Source organism: Ursus arctos, unplaced genomic scaffold, assembly GCF_023065955.2.
Source record: "Ursus arctos isolate Adak ecotype North America unplaced genomic scaffold, UrsArc2.0 scaffold_1, whole genome shotgun sequence".
NCBI lineage: Eukaryota > Metazoa > Chordata > Mammalia > Carnivora > Ursidae > Ursus > Ursus arctos.
The window spans coordinates 10216517-10232713 of NW_026622763.1; the positions used below are offsets into that span (position 1 = coordinate 10216517).

Sequence of the window (16197 nt, forward strand, 5' to 3'; positions counted from 1 at the left end):
TAATGTTTTCTGTTCATTGATATTCTCTATTTGTTGACACGTTCTTATACCTTCATTTAGTTCCTTAGAAGTAATTTCCTTCAGTTCTTGCAACATATTTATAATAGTTGATTTCAGATATTCATCTAGTAAGTTCAGTGTCTGGGCTTCCTTTAAGGATAGTTAGTTAGTTAGTTTCTGTCTTGTTAATTTTTAAGGATAGTTTCTGTCGACTAATATTTTTCCCCTGTCTGGGCCATATTTTCTTGTTTCTCACGTGTATAATTTTTTTATACTTGGCCAGTTGAAGCAGGTCATTTACAATAATCTGTTGTGACTACTTTGGAAATCACATTTGCTCGCTCTCTCTCGCTCTCTCTCGATTTGTTGGTGGTGTTTGTTTTGTTGCTTCTTGCCGAAGTGATTTTCCTGAACTAATTCCATCAAGTCTTTTTTTTTTATATTTATGGCTACTGAAGTCTCTGCTTGGTTACCTTAGTGTTCAGCTAATGCTTAGAGATTTCCTTGAAGGCCTTCAGCTAGTGAATCTCGCAGCTTCTGCTGAAGGGCTGTCTGAGTATGTTGAGGAATGTTTTCAGTGTTCTGGCAGGCAGTTAATACAGCTCTGCCTTCCCGTGTATTGCCTGCTTGTGCAGAGCCTCCAGGTCAGCCAGACATGAGACGTTAGTGTCTTCGTAGGCCTTTCCTCAGACTTTCTTACAGTCTTGCACATATGGGTAGCCTTCCAGATTCCCAGGAATATGTCAGATTTTTTCCAAGTTCCCTGTGAATATATCATCCTCTGTTTTTCTTTCGAAGTTTTTTGGTCAGTGTCTTTGCTCCGGTTTTATCATCTCAGGCAGCTGCCATGTTAAGTAGTTGTTGCTGATTCTTTTTGGTCATGGCTTCAGGGAAGAGTCTCTCCCACTGAGTGTGCTGTGAATCAGGTAAAATAAAACCCTGCGAATGGGGATTCTGGGATATGCCAGACAAGTGTAATAATTACAGTTCTCTTAGAATGGGGATTTTTATGGCACTCCAAACTTGTTCAGCTCCTCCCAGTGCCTTCAAGGCTGCTGGTTTTCAAAATATCATGATTGCAAGGCTGTTGATTTTTAGCTAGTGAGTTGGAGATGGAAATAAGGCGCAGCAAAACCGTGAAAAGCTTGTTGTCCTTACCAAGATTTAGCCATTTTTCTTGAAAAATGCTCCGTGAACTGTTGCAAGCCTTTATTTAATTTCCAGAGCCTGAAAAACTGGATTTTGACAGATTTTGCCAATGTTTTCTTTTCTTCTTTGGAGGAGCAGATTTTTAGAGGTCCTTATTCTGTCATTTTGAAGGGTTCCTTCCCTCTTAGCTTTTATAATTGCAGTATTTTATCTCTTTGGAAGTACTAATGGCATATTTTAAAAACTTCTCATTGCCTTTTTTTTTCCTGTATGTTGTGATTTTGGAGTGTGTGTTCATCTTGGTGTCTTTCACTTTAAAAGCTTTGCTCACATATCTTTGCTTGGTTATCTGCTCATATGTAAGAGTAGTGGACTAAAAAGTCAATTAAAAGCTCTGAGTGTATGGATGGGGCTTGTTGATTGTGAGCATACTGGTATTTGCTTTTATGAAATTATTTTAATCATTAAAATTATTTATTTACTTATTTATTTATATTTTGAGTGAGTGAGAGAGAGAAAGCACAAGCGAGCCAGGAAGTTGGGGGGCAAAGGGAGAAGGAGAGAGAGAATCTTGAGCAGACTCCCCACCCAGCACGGAGCCTGACATGGGGCTCCATTTCACAACCCTGAGATCATGATCTGAGCCACCCAGGTGCCTCTAAATTTATAAGATATTCTAGGAAGGAATAATTAGGTCTAGATCTTATAGTAAAATAAATGCTGGTCGGATCGAAGAGTTGAATATAAATTTTGAATTCAGAAAAACCAAGGGAAAATGGTATTGGTTGTTTGTCAAAGTATTAAAGAAATGTAATTTAAATTTGAGATCCAGAGATTTAAAATGAAAAAAGAAGTTAGTGGGTTCAGAGAGTAATCATTAGTTATATATTCAGTGTCTTTGAATGTATAAAACTCACCCTTTCGGGTTTATGCAAATTCGTTGGTCCCAGAGAGGCAGTTTGTATTGCTGTGTTAAGAGCTAAAGGCAAAAAGTCATTCCTCAGGAATTCTTTGTTGGTGTTAGACTGTCTTGAAGCCAGGTTACTAATCTCTTGACGTGGTAACCTCCTTAGGAGCCCCTGTATAGACACTGCCAAGCAGAGAATGAGGCAGCTAGTGAGACAGAAGTTTAAGTAGAGGGAGAGGCACACCTGTCTGAGGGAATTCTGAATTAAAGTGCAGGTACCAAAAACAGTAATCTTTTTAGCATTCTCATACCTGGTTGTTTGGGCCAGCTTGTGGGTAGCTTGTTGTAGTTGTGGGTGATGTGGCCCCAGTAAGTAGACATTTCCACAGAGAGAGCGTCCGCAGACTCTTCTGCAGTGGCCATCGAGAATGGTGACTACTCTTCTGACAACGAATGAAATTCTTGCCCTCGCACGAATTTTAGAACAACCAGGCGAGAGGTATACCTTGTTCCTAACTTGCAAACTTGCAGGCATGCTCACGTCAGAGGGTGTAGTTGTGACACAATAAAGTGGTAAGTTGGTCAGGGCATGCCCTGGCAACCTGTGTGGTGATATTATTTATGTGCTTTGTAAGCCACTGGAGATCTTTGGTGCTTTTAAGAGGGAAGGTGATGGAAACATCATAAGAAATTGGTTCTAAGGCATTTTTCCAGATCTTTAGCAACCTCTGGATTTGAAAGTGAGTTTTACTCCTATCTGGTCCTGAGATGACAAATAAGATTTTTGTAATTCAGTGTCAACTTGGATTAATTGGTAGTGGCTGCCTGGAGCGGCTTTGAGAAGGATTTTGAGGCTACATCTGGGCTTAGATGGAAAGATGGGCAAAAAAGATTGATATCTGCCATGGAACGGGAAGGGGGGGAAAGGCAGTATAGTATGTCAGACTCCTTCATCCACTTCATTTTACCTCTCTTTGCTGATGTGTACTTTTGGCTCCCCTGTTACTTAGAATGTGACATTCTAAGTAGAAAAGAATGAAGTAAAAGCTTTAGAAGTTAAGAACTTTACACACTCAGCATCTGGCCAGCTCAGTGCTGGACTCAGTGAATGAACTATGGAGGCCAGAATGTACCTGATTTCCGTAGTGAGGGCAGAACAAGATTCACATGGTGTTGTAACATGTTCCTGTATGACATAGCGTTTGGTGTGTACAGAACACCAGAAGTATATAGTTCCCATCCCTCTCTTGAAGGAGAGTCCATTCTAGTTGCGAAGAAAAGACAAACATGTTTGAACTGATTAGAGCTTGTATGACAGGACAGTTTGTAAGCAAGTGCCAAAATTTCTAGTCTGGTCCCTGAAATGGATGGCATGGGTTTGAATGCAGAAGTACATTGCTTTGGACTCTCAGCCTTTACATTTCTTCCGATGTATCTGTGTTTTGCTTGGGAAAGCCTAGTTTTTTCTTGACTTCTACCAGGCAAGATTAGCACCCCTCTACCCCGCCCTACCCCCAATTTTTCTCTCATTACTGTTGTCACTAGGATGGAATATTTTGACTGGTTGAGGAGTTTTGGTTCAATTTCAATGTCAAGGTGACATTGATCCATTAGTAGAAAATAAATGTCATGTAGATTTTTTTCAGTTAAAGATTATTTAGTCACAGTGTTTGTTTCTAGAGACATTTTTATAGCATTTTTTAATTAACCGTAAGTCACAGAAAAGCCTTTATATTGTAATGGCAATGCATTTTGAAAATCTTTATCCTAAGTAATCACCAGTCTGTGCTTAGGCAGAAAGAGGAGAAACATAGGCTTTTCATAATGTATACATTTTGTGTAGAGCAGTCAGTCCATTTAATACAGTGCCTGAAAGCATGGGCCCTGGATTCTTACTCTTAGGGCTGCCATCTCCACCTGCACTCAACCATGTTACCCTAAGTAAGTTATCTGGTTTTGAGTTCCTCATCTGTAAAATGGGGATGATAATAATCTTGTATATGGCTCTTGTAAGGATTAACTGAAATCTTTCAGAGAGACTGCCCTAAGTCAATGCTTGGTGTATAATAAGTGCTCGATTATTGTTGGGTGTTATTAATGTTGTTACTGTTTTTGTTATTAGGTGGGTTTGTATCCTTGATTTTTTTTTTCTTTTTGGAGTGTGACTCAACTTCACATTAGTATTTTAATATAATTGTAAACGGTGATAGTTAATAGTTTCTATATATACTTGTATTTTTTTTTCATACAGGTTGAATGTCATTTTTACAAAATTTGATGAAGTCCAAAAATCTGGAAACATGATACAGTCAGCAAATGGTGAGTAGAAAAAGCAATCGATCTATATTTGCCTTTTCAGTTTTAGGTCAGTAATACTTACCCTAGTTCTGAACAGCTGAATTTGATATCTTGAGGACAGTTTCTAGGTCTGAAGACTTACCGCCATTTACCCCCTTTCCCAGGCCGGAAACTGTGGGGTTGTCGCTTACTTTCTTTTGGAGCCCATACTGAACTCATGAGCTTGGAATCCCAGGCATTCTGTCTGTAGTCGCCTCTCCTCCTAGATCAAGTCCTTGTAGTCTTTTACCTTTGCTCTTGTGGTGGCCTCCTGACCAGTGTCCTTGCTGTTGCTCTCCCCAAGCACCTAACGGCTGGTTTTCACAGAGCAATCAGAGTAATCCTTTCATTTTTATTATTTTTAACTTTAAAAAAAATTTTCAAGTAGGCACCATGCCCAATGTGGAACTTGAACTCATGACTCTGAGATTGAGTCCCATGCTGTGTCGACTGAGCCAGCGAGGCACCCCTAGAGTAATCTTTTTAGGATGTAATTGATGTGATGTTAATCGCCGGTTCAGAATCCTCCAGAAGTTTTCGATCACGTAGAGACTGCAGTTCAGTGGCTCACCATGGCCCACCGGGTGCTGCACATGATCTGATGCTGACCACCATTCTGATGTCATCTGATATTCTTCCCCAGAGTTCTCTTGGCTCCAGTCGTATTGACCTCGTTGCTAATTTTGAACATTCCAAGCTTCTCCTGCTTCAGGGCCTCTGCGCTTATGATTCTTTCTGCTTGAAACATTTGTCCCCTGGGTGTCTCTGTGGCCCTCCTCCTCAATTCCATCCAGACCTCGGCTACAGACACACTTCATTACCAAGGCCAGCAAGTATAGCACATCTGATGTCCTAAGGGAGCTCTGTGCCTTCATTATGTTTAACGTTATTTCTTACTGCATATCACTGCAAGATAATTTGTTTATTCATGGGGGCAAGAACATTGTATTATTCCCTTCTTTATCCTTAGTGCCTCAAAAGGTCCCTGGCATGTGGCATAGGTATGCAGTGAATATTGTCAAATAAATAAACAAAATAATGACTGAGACTTGAATTGTGACTTAATGTTTCTGGAACTTACATTCCTTTTACTATACTTTGTGATGATGATTGAGGACAAGTGGATATTTCTTGTGATTCCAGAAGGTAAAGAAAAGGCAAGTGAATTTGATGTAGAAGTCTGTATCAGTGAAGTCCTCACAAAGCAGTTGCTACCAAGAACTTTTTCTAACTTTTGAATACCTCACTGCATCATAGCAATTTCTGAATTGCTAGGGATCTTAGATCACAGCATAGCTGTCGAATTTTGAAAATCTTAAAGTCATAAAAAAAAGGTTGTCACTTTGGGGAATGTCACTCCTAGTACATAGCGAGCAGGGAACAGGATGTAGGTCTTTTAAGTCCTACTCTGCTGTGTACCTATCATTACCAGTAAGGAATTTGTCTTTGCATAGTATGTTTCTTATAGAATGCTTAAAGAGTTGTAAACATGCTTTCATTAATCCCCCTTATTTCTCTTCCTTCCATATGTTTGTAAATATATAATATTAAAAGGGCAAAGTATTCACAACAATTCTGCTATCACCAGTAAATCAGTGTTCATTTTTTCATTTTCGCTTACAGTTCATTTGTCTGTTACTGTATAATTTGTATATAATTTTATCATGGCATAACTTCTGTACATTGCCCCCTACTTTTTTTTTTAAGATTTTATTTTTAAGTAATCTCTGTACCCAATGTGGGATTCGATCTTACAACCCTGAGATTGAGTCACACACTGTAGTGCCTGAGCCAGCCAGGCGCCCCCTACTTTTATATATACTTTTATATATGCTTTACATTGGATCCATGGTAGAGCTAGGACCAGAACTCTGGCCATGGAGTTATGCTTCTGTAATGAGTGGAGTTGGTGGTGTACAAGGGCAGGGCTTCTCAGCCAGTTGCCAGACATGTGCTTTTAATTCTGTTTGTATTTGTTTAGTTTGTGTGGCTTCCTAGTTTAAAACTTGTTGGTATCAAGACAGAAAGTACCAGGTAAAGGGGTAGTGGTGGTGGCTGAAAAATGAGTTTGTGCTTTATAGCCTGTGCTATAAATCATAACTGTGAAACAGAATCTCATTGTAATACTGGCACTGGGGAGAAGAACCACACCCATGCTGGAGGCCTTGCCCAGGAGAGCGTTTGTATACTCTATGAGTTTTAATGAACATGACACACATGATTTAATCAAGAGTACTAAAATCCTGTGGCTTTGGGTGTGGCACAGCATGTTATTCTAAACCTCCATGTGTTGTAAAATTGCCCCTGCATATCCATATATGTGTGTATATATGGTAAGGGGGTAGGATTGAAAATGAAGACGGTTCTTTTAGGCATCTGTGTTAAAAATAGCAGATGGTAAAGAAATCATAATTAAAGACTTATTAGAGACCTTAAAATTTCAGCTTTTTGCTGTCTATATGTAGTATTACTTTTTAATTGCTAGAACCAAAACAGAATCACCTAAAAGGGTATGTATAAAGATTTTAGAATTCTTAACCCAAATAAGTTCAGTCCTTTTATGGTAACTTTGAGAGACTGGTAAGATGTTCAGTAGCTGTCAAAAGCAAACTGCCTAGTTTCCTTCTTTGCTCGAGTCATTGAACATTTATTTAGATAGCATAGAAAACCCCAGTCGGAACATAATAAAACCCTCCTCTAATTTTGGGGGTTTTTTTGTTCACTGGCTCCCAGTATAACCAGTTTTTGAACTCCTCTGCATGTCAGACCGTCAGACCGCTGACTGCTCTACTTCTCAACTCTCCACCCTCTGCTGTCTTCAGTTTGCTGCTTGTTTGGTAGACTGTAACCTTTCTGAAGTTTTCTGTTCTTGGAGTTTTTGTAGATTCCTTGGCATTTTCTACATAGACAAATCATCTGCAAATAGCAGTAGTTTTATCTCTTTCAGATTTATATACTTCTTATTTCTTTTTCTTGCCTTATTGCACTGGCTAGAATTTCCTCCTCTACGTTATAAGTGGTGGGAGTAGACCTCCTTACCTGGTTCCTAGTCTTAGATCTTTCACAACTAAGTGTGTTGTTAATTGTAGATGTTCTTTGGCAAGAGGAGGTAGTTCTCATCTATTCCTATTTATCTAAGTTTTTATTAGAAGTGCGTGTTGGATTATTTTGGGGGGGATTATCAGTATATTTTAAATATTGAGATAAGTCTATACCAAAAATTTACTTTTTTGAAGTGTATAATTTTTTTATATATTTGATAATTGTGTAAAAGTGTGCAATTATCTAATTTTAGGATATTTTTATCACCCTCAAGAATACCTCTGACCATTAGCGCCCCCAATTTCCTTCTCCCAGTCCCCGACAACCTACTTTTGTCTCAAGGGATTTGCTAAATGCTGTCATATAACATATGGCTTTTTATGTGTGGCTTCTTTCATTTAGCATAATGTTTTCAGGATTCACCCATGGGGTAACATGTATTAGTACTTCATTCCTTTTTATGGCTGATAATAGTTCACTGTTGTATAGATATACCACCTTATGTTTATCCACTCATCAGTTGATAGACATTTGGGTTGTGTCTATGTTTTGATTCTTGTGAACAATGGTACCATGAATATTTGAAAGTTTTTATGTGGAGATGTTTTCATTTCTCCTGTGTATGTACCTTACAGTGGAATTGTTGGCTGATGTGGTAATTCAGTGTTTAACCTTTGCCTAACTGGCACCTTATTTTCCAAGTGGCTGCACCATTTTACATTCTCCCCGACAATGTATGAGAGTTGTAATTTATTCATATTTAAGTCAATACTTGTTATTGTCTGTTTCTTTGATTATAGTCATCCTAGTGGGTGTGAAGTGTTGTCATTATGGTTTTGATTTGCATTTCCCTAATGACTGTTGAGCGTTTTTACATGTGATTGTTGGCCATTTGTAGATCTTCTTTGGAAAAATCTGTATTGAGTTCCGGTGTCCTTTTTTTTTTTAAGGGTTGTTTGTGTGTTTATTTTTTTTTAATTGAAGTATGGTTGACACACAGTGTTACATTAGTTTCAGGTCCACAGCATAGTGATTCCACAGCTCTGTATGTTCTAGAAGTATAGCCACCATCTGGCACCGGACAGCACTTTTACAGTACTATTGACTATATTCCTTATGCTCTACCTTTCATCCCTGTGACTTATTCATTCCATAACTGGGAGCCTGTACCTTCCATTTCCCTTCACCCATCTTGGCCATTTTCCCACTCCCCGCCTCTCTGGCAACCATCAGTTTGTTCTCTGTTATTTATGAGTCTGTTTCTCCTTTTTGTTTCTGTGTTCATTCATTCTTTTTGTTTTTTCGATTCCACATGTAGCTAAAATCATACGGTATTTGTCTTTCTGTCCGACTTGTTTCACTTAGCATAATACCCTTTAAGTCCATTCATGTTGTTACAAATGGCAAGATCTCTTTTTTTTTTTAAAGATTTTATTTATTTGAGAGAAAGAGAGTGAGCATGGGGGGGAGGGCAGAGGGAGAAACAGACTCCCCACTGAGCAGGGACCTCGACATTTTGATGTAGTCCTGATAGTTTATTTTGTTTTTATTTCTTTTGCCTGAGGAGACATAATCTATGAAAATGTTGCTAAGGTTTATGTCCAAGAAGTTACTGCCTATTTTTTCTTCTAAGAGTTTTACAGTTTCAGGTCTCACATTTAGGTACTTAATCCATTTGAGTTTATTTTTATGTATAGTGTAGGAAAGTGGTTTAGTTTTATTCTTTTGCATGTAGCTGTCCAGTTTTTCCAACACCATTTATTTTGTAGTTTCAAGGTTTTTTTTTTTTTTTTAAAGATTTTATTTATTTATTTGACAGAGAGCAAGAGAGAGAGCCAGAGAGCACAATTGAGGGGAGGTGGGGAATGGCAGAGGGAGAAGGAGAAGGAGGCTCCCCTCTGAGCAGGGAGCCTGACGTGGGGCTGGATCCCAGGACCCTGGGATCATGACCTGAGCTGAAGGCAGACACTTAACTGACTGAGCCACCCAGGCGCCTCCTGTAGTTTCAAGTTTTTATTTAAATTCCAGTTAGTTAACATATAGTGTAGTATGAGTTTCAGGACCAACACTGTTTATTGAAAAGACAGTCTTTTCCCCATTATATAGTCTTGCTTCCTTTTTCATAGATTAATTAACTATATAAACATCGGTTTATTTTCTAGGCTCTCTATTCTGTTCCATTGATCTATATGTCAGTTTTTGTGCTGGTACCATACTGTTTGACTATGGTGTCTTTGTAGTATATCTTGAAATCTGGAATTGTGATACTTCCAGTGTTGTTCTGCTTTTTCCTGGTTGGTTTGGCAGTTTAGAGTCTTTTGTTGCTCCATACAAATTTTAGTATTATTATAATTTTGTGAAAAAATGCTATTGGTATTTTGATGGGGTTGCATTGAATTTTATAGATTGCTTTGGATAATGTGGACATTTTAACAATATTAATTCTTCCAATCCATGGATGAGCATGGTATATTTTTTCATTTGTTTATGTCATCTTCAGTTTCTATTATCAGTGTTTTAGTTTTCAGAGTACAGGTCCTCACCTCCGTAAGTTTATTATTCCTAGGTATTTTTATTCTTTTCGGTGCAATTGTAAATGGAATTGTTTTCTTAATTTCATTTTCTACCACTTTGTTTTTGGTGTATAGAAATGCAACAGATTTCTGTATACTAATTTTGTATCTTGCTAACTTTACTGGATTCATTTATAAGTTCTCATAGTTTTTGGGGGGGGAGAGTCTTTAGAGTTTTCTATGTATAGTATCTTGTCTGCAAATAATGACACTTTTACTTCTTCCTTACCAATTTGGATGCCTTTTATTTCCTTTCCTTGTCTGATTGCTGTTCTTTGCCTATTTTTAAATTGGTGTTTGTCTTTCTGTTGTTCAGCTATGAGAATTCTTTATATCTTCTTTTTTTTTTTTTTAAAGATTTTAATCTATTTGAGAGAGAGAGATAGCAAGAGAGAGCATGAGTGGGGGTGGGGGAGAGAGAGAGAGAGAGAGAGAGAAGCAGACTCCCCGCTGAACAGGGAGCCTGATGCGGGGCTCGATCCCAGGACCCTGGGATCATGACCTGAGCCGAAGGCAGATGACCAACCGACTGAGCCACCCGGGTGCCCCAATTCTTTATATCTTCTGGACATAAGACTTGCTGGGTATGTGATTTGCAAATATTTTTCTCTCTTCTGTGGGTTGTCTTTTTTTACTTGGCTGGTAATCAAATGTTTTTAATATTTTTTTAAAGATTTTATTTGTTTATTCAACAGAGATAGAGACAGCCAGCGAGAGGGAACACAAGCAGGGGGAGAGGGAGAGGAAGAAGCAGGCTCATAGCGGAGGAGCCTGATGTGGGGCTTGATCCCATAACGCCGGGATCACGCCCTGAGCTGAAGGCAGACGCTTAACCGCTGTGCAACCCGGGCGCCCCACAATGTTTTTAATTTTTATGAAATTTGTCATTTTTTTGTTACTTATGAACGGGAACCGTTGAGTAAGAAAAGCTCTGGATTTGAGCTAAATTGAAAGAAACTATTAATGTAATAGCGATACTTGTAGGGAAGAAATGAGTTTCATCGCAGGTTCTATTTCTTGACATTGTTCAAAATTAGGTTATTCTAAGATGTGTAATTGACTATGTTTATGTAAAAGCCATGCACTTAGTTTTTTTTAAGTGCAGAATTGTGACTAAAAAACAGTAATGGAAAAGCAGCTGAGTGGCAATTGGAAAGGAATGTCCTATCTGTAATAGAACACTTCATCTTTGTAGGATTCTTTTTTGTTGCTAGGTTACCCAAAGGCCTTTCAGCTTTGAATGGCAAGAATATGGGAGTTAAAAATATGTTGTTTTATAGATGATTCTTTTTCTTTTTTTCCGTCTGCATATAATTAGCAAACCCCTTGAAGCAAAAATTACAGTTTTGCCTTCCATGGGTTTCAAAAAGCAAATTATTTTCTATGTAAGTCTTTCTCCTAATCATGCAGATGTGCTTATGCTCACAGGAGAATTGGATTTTCAACATGAAAGAGCCAGTAATTATAGACTAGTCAATGTCCTTTATCTGTGGCCACTTAATGATCTTTAATTAGATTTGATTGAAGTGAGGCCCATGGACATTAATTTGGTTAAAAATGTGCATGCTTTTGAGTTTCTTGAGCAAAGCTAACATGTTTATGAGGAAAGAATGAAAGTATCATGCGGTTAAAGCCGTGAAAATGCCATAATAAACCTGTAGCTAATGAAAAAGACAAAATATTGATTGCTTGACAAAACCATAAACTAGATAATGGATAATCATAAAATTATCAACTCTTATACGTGCAGGTATCTAGAGCACTGTTTTGCTGCCAGTTGCATTCTGCCTTATGTTTTTCTACTAAAAAAATTGTATCATTTGAAAAGTGTTAGATATTTCTCAGTTGTTGGAAATGAGAAATACCTGTGCAAATCTGAAAGCAACCAATGTTGAATTGTTAGGTAAGATTTGAATTGTTGCCTGGTGTAGCTAGGACAAAGCATTCATTTAATGGTGAATTGAGAGTCTTCTTTGTTAAGCCAAGCCATTATTATCTTGTGTAGCCTACAAACAGTGATTGTGAATAAGTGGATCAGGTGCAGTGGGCTCCCATCCCCTCGCCTGCTTGTTTATTAGACTCTGTATTTTATAAGGTCTGGGGTTCTGGTTCAGTATCTTAGGAAAGTGTTTCCATAGTCACAGATCCAGGCATGATACGTTGTAAGGCTAGCAAGTATGCGGTGCTGTCATAAGGACAGAACCACCTAAAATAGCCTGGGAGAGACTGTTTCTGATACCAGTTTAAGTAGCTTAAGCTGCAGCCGACAGCTTCATCCTCTGTGTGGAAGTGAGCTTGCTTTTTTGACATTATTCTTACTTAAGGTTTATGTTAGGAATGTTCTTCCCTGTTTTTTCAAGGGGAAAAATCAGATAGTCGGTTAAAAATGTTTTTTAATACCAGTTTTAAAGAAGGCTCTCTTACATGAGTAAAGTCAGATGGAGAAGGTTCACCTCCCACTCAGTCCCCCTTTTAAAATATTCACTTATATATAGTCCAGGCTTTTATTTTGGAAGAGGGTGGCAGTTGCCATTGGTGCAGATCACACTGAAGAAGTCGTGTGGGTGGGGAGTTGGCTGATGCTTAAGTTGCTGTGAGTAGGTATAGCTTTCAGAGCAGTGTTTGTATTGTACGAAGATCCCCGACAATCATGACTACTGGGAAAGGTAGGCTATTCTAATGTATTTTGAAATGCGTTTGTAATTATTGCAGGTTTGCTAGGAAATAAATAACATATGTAAGTTATTTTGTAGTTGCTTTGATAACTAAAACTTGTGGATGAAACTTAGGAGAAGAATTGCTGTGAATATTCCCATGTGGGCAGGGAAAAAATTGTGAAATGGACAGATGTATTAACATTAATGTTGACCTTGGAGAGCTAGGGAGAAAGAGGAAGTGGACACAAGAAGCGAGATGAGCTGTGTTTCATCTCTCTCTTTCTTGTGCTTTAAATTTTTTTTCTGCAGCTCTTGTCCTCACAGTATGTGGGTTATGAAAATAAATTATTTTGCGATAATAAGACATTTGTTACTGAGTATAAGCTATCTCGAAAGGATTCTGCTGGCCAGAAATTTCTAAGATTTTTCAACAGTGAATAGAGAAAACGCACATAACTCTTAGCAGTGTAGGGACGCTGCTTCTGTCTTGAGAATCACTGTTTCTCATTTTTCCTTCCCCGTGAAGACTGGCATTTTAAAAATGCAGGAATGGAACTGAAAAACTACAAAAGAACTGTGTTTGCCTAAGTCTTACTGATTAGCCTTCGGTCTTGGCATGGAGGTTTGCCCCAGGTTTTGGTAGCACTGAAGTGATTTTGAGAGAACTCCCATGTGAACAGGTCTATGTTTGAGAAAGTGCTGTTCCTGTGATGCGAACAGCTTGTGTGGCTGCCCTGCCTTCCTGGGGGTGGTCTTCCTGGCAGCCTTGTAATTTATTGCCTCTGAAGGATATTTCCAGACCCTTCACCTGAAACAGGTATTACACAGAGGAAAATTGTGTGGATAACAAGTGTTCATCTGCCTCCCACTGCAGGGGAAACTGGCACACGTCCCGCTCGTTTGTTCTGTGTTTATTTTGTAGCCGATGGTCACGATGTGTCTGTCTGTCTTAAGCTAACTTTGGTTACGTTTGCTGCAAATGGTCATGTTGGAAGAAGCCGCATTTCTGTGTGTTATATTTTAAAATTGAGAATTTGAAGTATATAGTGCTGGTGTTCCTTTTTATTTCATCCTTCATTACAGTACTCTGTATTCAGGTTAAGCCGCTGTGGGAAATCAATACCTGGGCAGGAGAGTTAAATAATTCATGTTCTGAAGTAACCTTTTTTAGGTCCCTTCATTTGAGGATTTGAAAGTGTGTTTCTTACAAGTGACATTTGTCCTCCGTTGTTGTATTTTGGACTTTTTTTTTTTTTTTCTAACAGGGCAAAATAATTGTGGGAGTGACTATGTCGTGTCAAAGGCCATGGAGAAAGCCTGTGGATTGAAGTTTAAAATAGACTGTCCTTTCGCTGGATAATTCCTTTCAAGTTGCCTACCTCGTTAGTTGCTGTTACCTGAAATGTAGCCTCCTAAGCATTGGTAACTTTTACCCTCAGGAACTGCAAATACAGTCTGAAACGAGGATTCCAAGCTGCTTCTTGGAGCAGTGGCTTGTTTGAATCTTCCTCTGTCAGTCCGTGATTAATAAAAGGCCCATGAACAACGTGCAAAATAGAATACCAGCCATTTTACCACAGTGGTGTATCAAGTATTTTAGTATTTTCAGAGCACTTTCCTGAAGGTTTTTTTGGTTATTTTTATGATTTTTCAGAGCAGCTTCTTAACGAGTAATAGGCAGAGTAGCTTTCCAACACGGACACAGGAGGTGTCAGCTTTGCTATAATTGGCTTGGTGGCTGGACAGAGAACAGAGCCCTGGATTTTGCCTTCTTAGACCAGTCCTCCTGGCAACCTCAGTGCTTCTTGCCTGCCGTTAGGATAAACCGTTGGCTCTGTTTCTTTCTTTGATTCTCAAAGTGTGCTATTTTTAGTAGTTGTCTTAGGGAATAATTTAAAAATGAAAGCATTCAAGGAGACATTAAAATAGGCATTACAAGTTTTAGATGCCCCAGAAGTGGGATGTACCTAGGCAGTTGTTTGCCCAGCAAGGGGCTGAGGGAGGTAATTCTGGGAGGTGGAATTTTACTATGAACATGACGAGTTTGTTTTTCAAAGCAGTTTGGTATTGCTGGAGTGGGGGAGTATAGGAGAAGAGGGACAAGTACCTCGTATGGTGAGCTGAGAAACCAAAATTTTGATTGTAGGCCACTGACTGCTCAAGAGTTAAACTTTAAAAATTGGGTTGCAGGGAGAGAAACTAATACAGGGTCACCAAATATAACAGCAAGATTTAAACCAACCCTTTTTATCTCTTGGTATTTCATAAAACCATTAACACCAGTAAAGAAAAATAAGATGTAATTTAAAATAAAGGATTGTCCTGTAAGTGAAAAAAATGTAGGTCTGTGAGGAGTTGACAAGTTTTCCCTTGTAATTCTTCGATGCAGACTAGTGTGAATCATCAAAAAATGTCCCCATCAAAAAAAAGCCCTTTAAGTGGTTTTGGGGACTGCTGGTCTGGGTGACTGGATTGTAAATGCACAAGTGACTTTGAGGCAGGAATGAGTAAGCACATGGACACTGGAACCCCTCAGACCGAGTGTAGGTGCTGGCGCCTGAAGAGCACCGTGACCCGGGGCAGGCTTCCTGTCCCTCAGCCTCCATTTCCTCCTGTGTGAGTTGGTGACAAGTCCTGCACCACTGGGAGGAGAAAGTGAGACAGTGCGTGTAGATAATTTGGCTCAGGACCTCGCCCATAGATACTGTCCTGTGTGATATAGGGACACAGTCCACTGCGGCATCTGATGATATGATGGGAGGTAGAAGTTGGACTTAGGTTTAATATGATATGGTTGATCTTTTTGCACAGATATGGAAACTCTCTTAAGAAAAACAAGATGCAGAATCAGATATATAATAATATCCCTTAAAAAGAAACTGCAGTTCGGTGCCCAGATCTTGGTTTTCACTACCACTGGGGCTCTCCGGGAAATGGCTGATTCTAGGGCCAGAGCAGAGACTATGAGCCTGTTGCATGTTGTGCTAGGAAGTAAGAAAGTGCTCCAAAGGCAAAGGAAAACAATGATGTGGTTATGACAAAAGGACCCAGGAGTCAACTGAGAGATTTCCAATGGCCACAGCTGGAACATCAAGCAGTAAAATATGTAGTATTATAAACCACAGTATAAAATAAGTATTGATGAGTCCGTACTGATAAAAATTGATTGAATAAATATGGAAATGGGGGAGAAGAGAGAAACCTCTGCAGAATTGCTCCAGATCATTCACGTAGCTACTCGTGAATGCGTAAGTATCCTCGAGGCAGAGAGCCTGACTTCCCACTCTGTGTGTGACGTGCACAGTGACTCCCTTCTAGAGAGTACAGCGTGGACAGGGGGGAGAAGAGGAACTTGACAGTGCAGACACCTGGCCAGCACCGCCTCAGCCAGGTGATCAGGGTCAACATCAGCAGGCTTGTTGAGAGAATGTGCTTTGATACAGCGTGATAGGAATGGCATTTTACCTCTATGGTCTTCCTCCGTAAAACCCATAAGCTCTGTCTAAATATGACCAAAGCCTCAGGTAAACCC

The 16197-nt window shown here is 39.2% G+C and overlaps 1 protein-coding gene across 22 annotated transcripts in view; it reads left to right on the top strand.

Annotated features, from left to right (window-relative positions):
• Positions 1-16197, top strand: part of CLASP1 (cytoplasmic linker associated protein 1) — a 265789-nt gene that overhangs the window by 107256 nt on the left and 142336 nt on the right. For 21 of the 22 annotated variants that reach the window (XM_057317072.1, XM_057317077.1, XM_044388297.3 and 18 more), the window contains exon 8: positions 4308-4375. In XM_057317072.1, coding sequence (XP_057173055.1) covers positions 4308-4375 — 68 coding nt within the window. Of the gene's footprint in view, positions 1-4307; positions 4376-11854; positions 12675-16197 lie in introns of those variants that run through there. The other variant, XM_057317125.1, reaches the window with a different exon arrangement.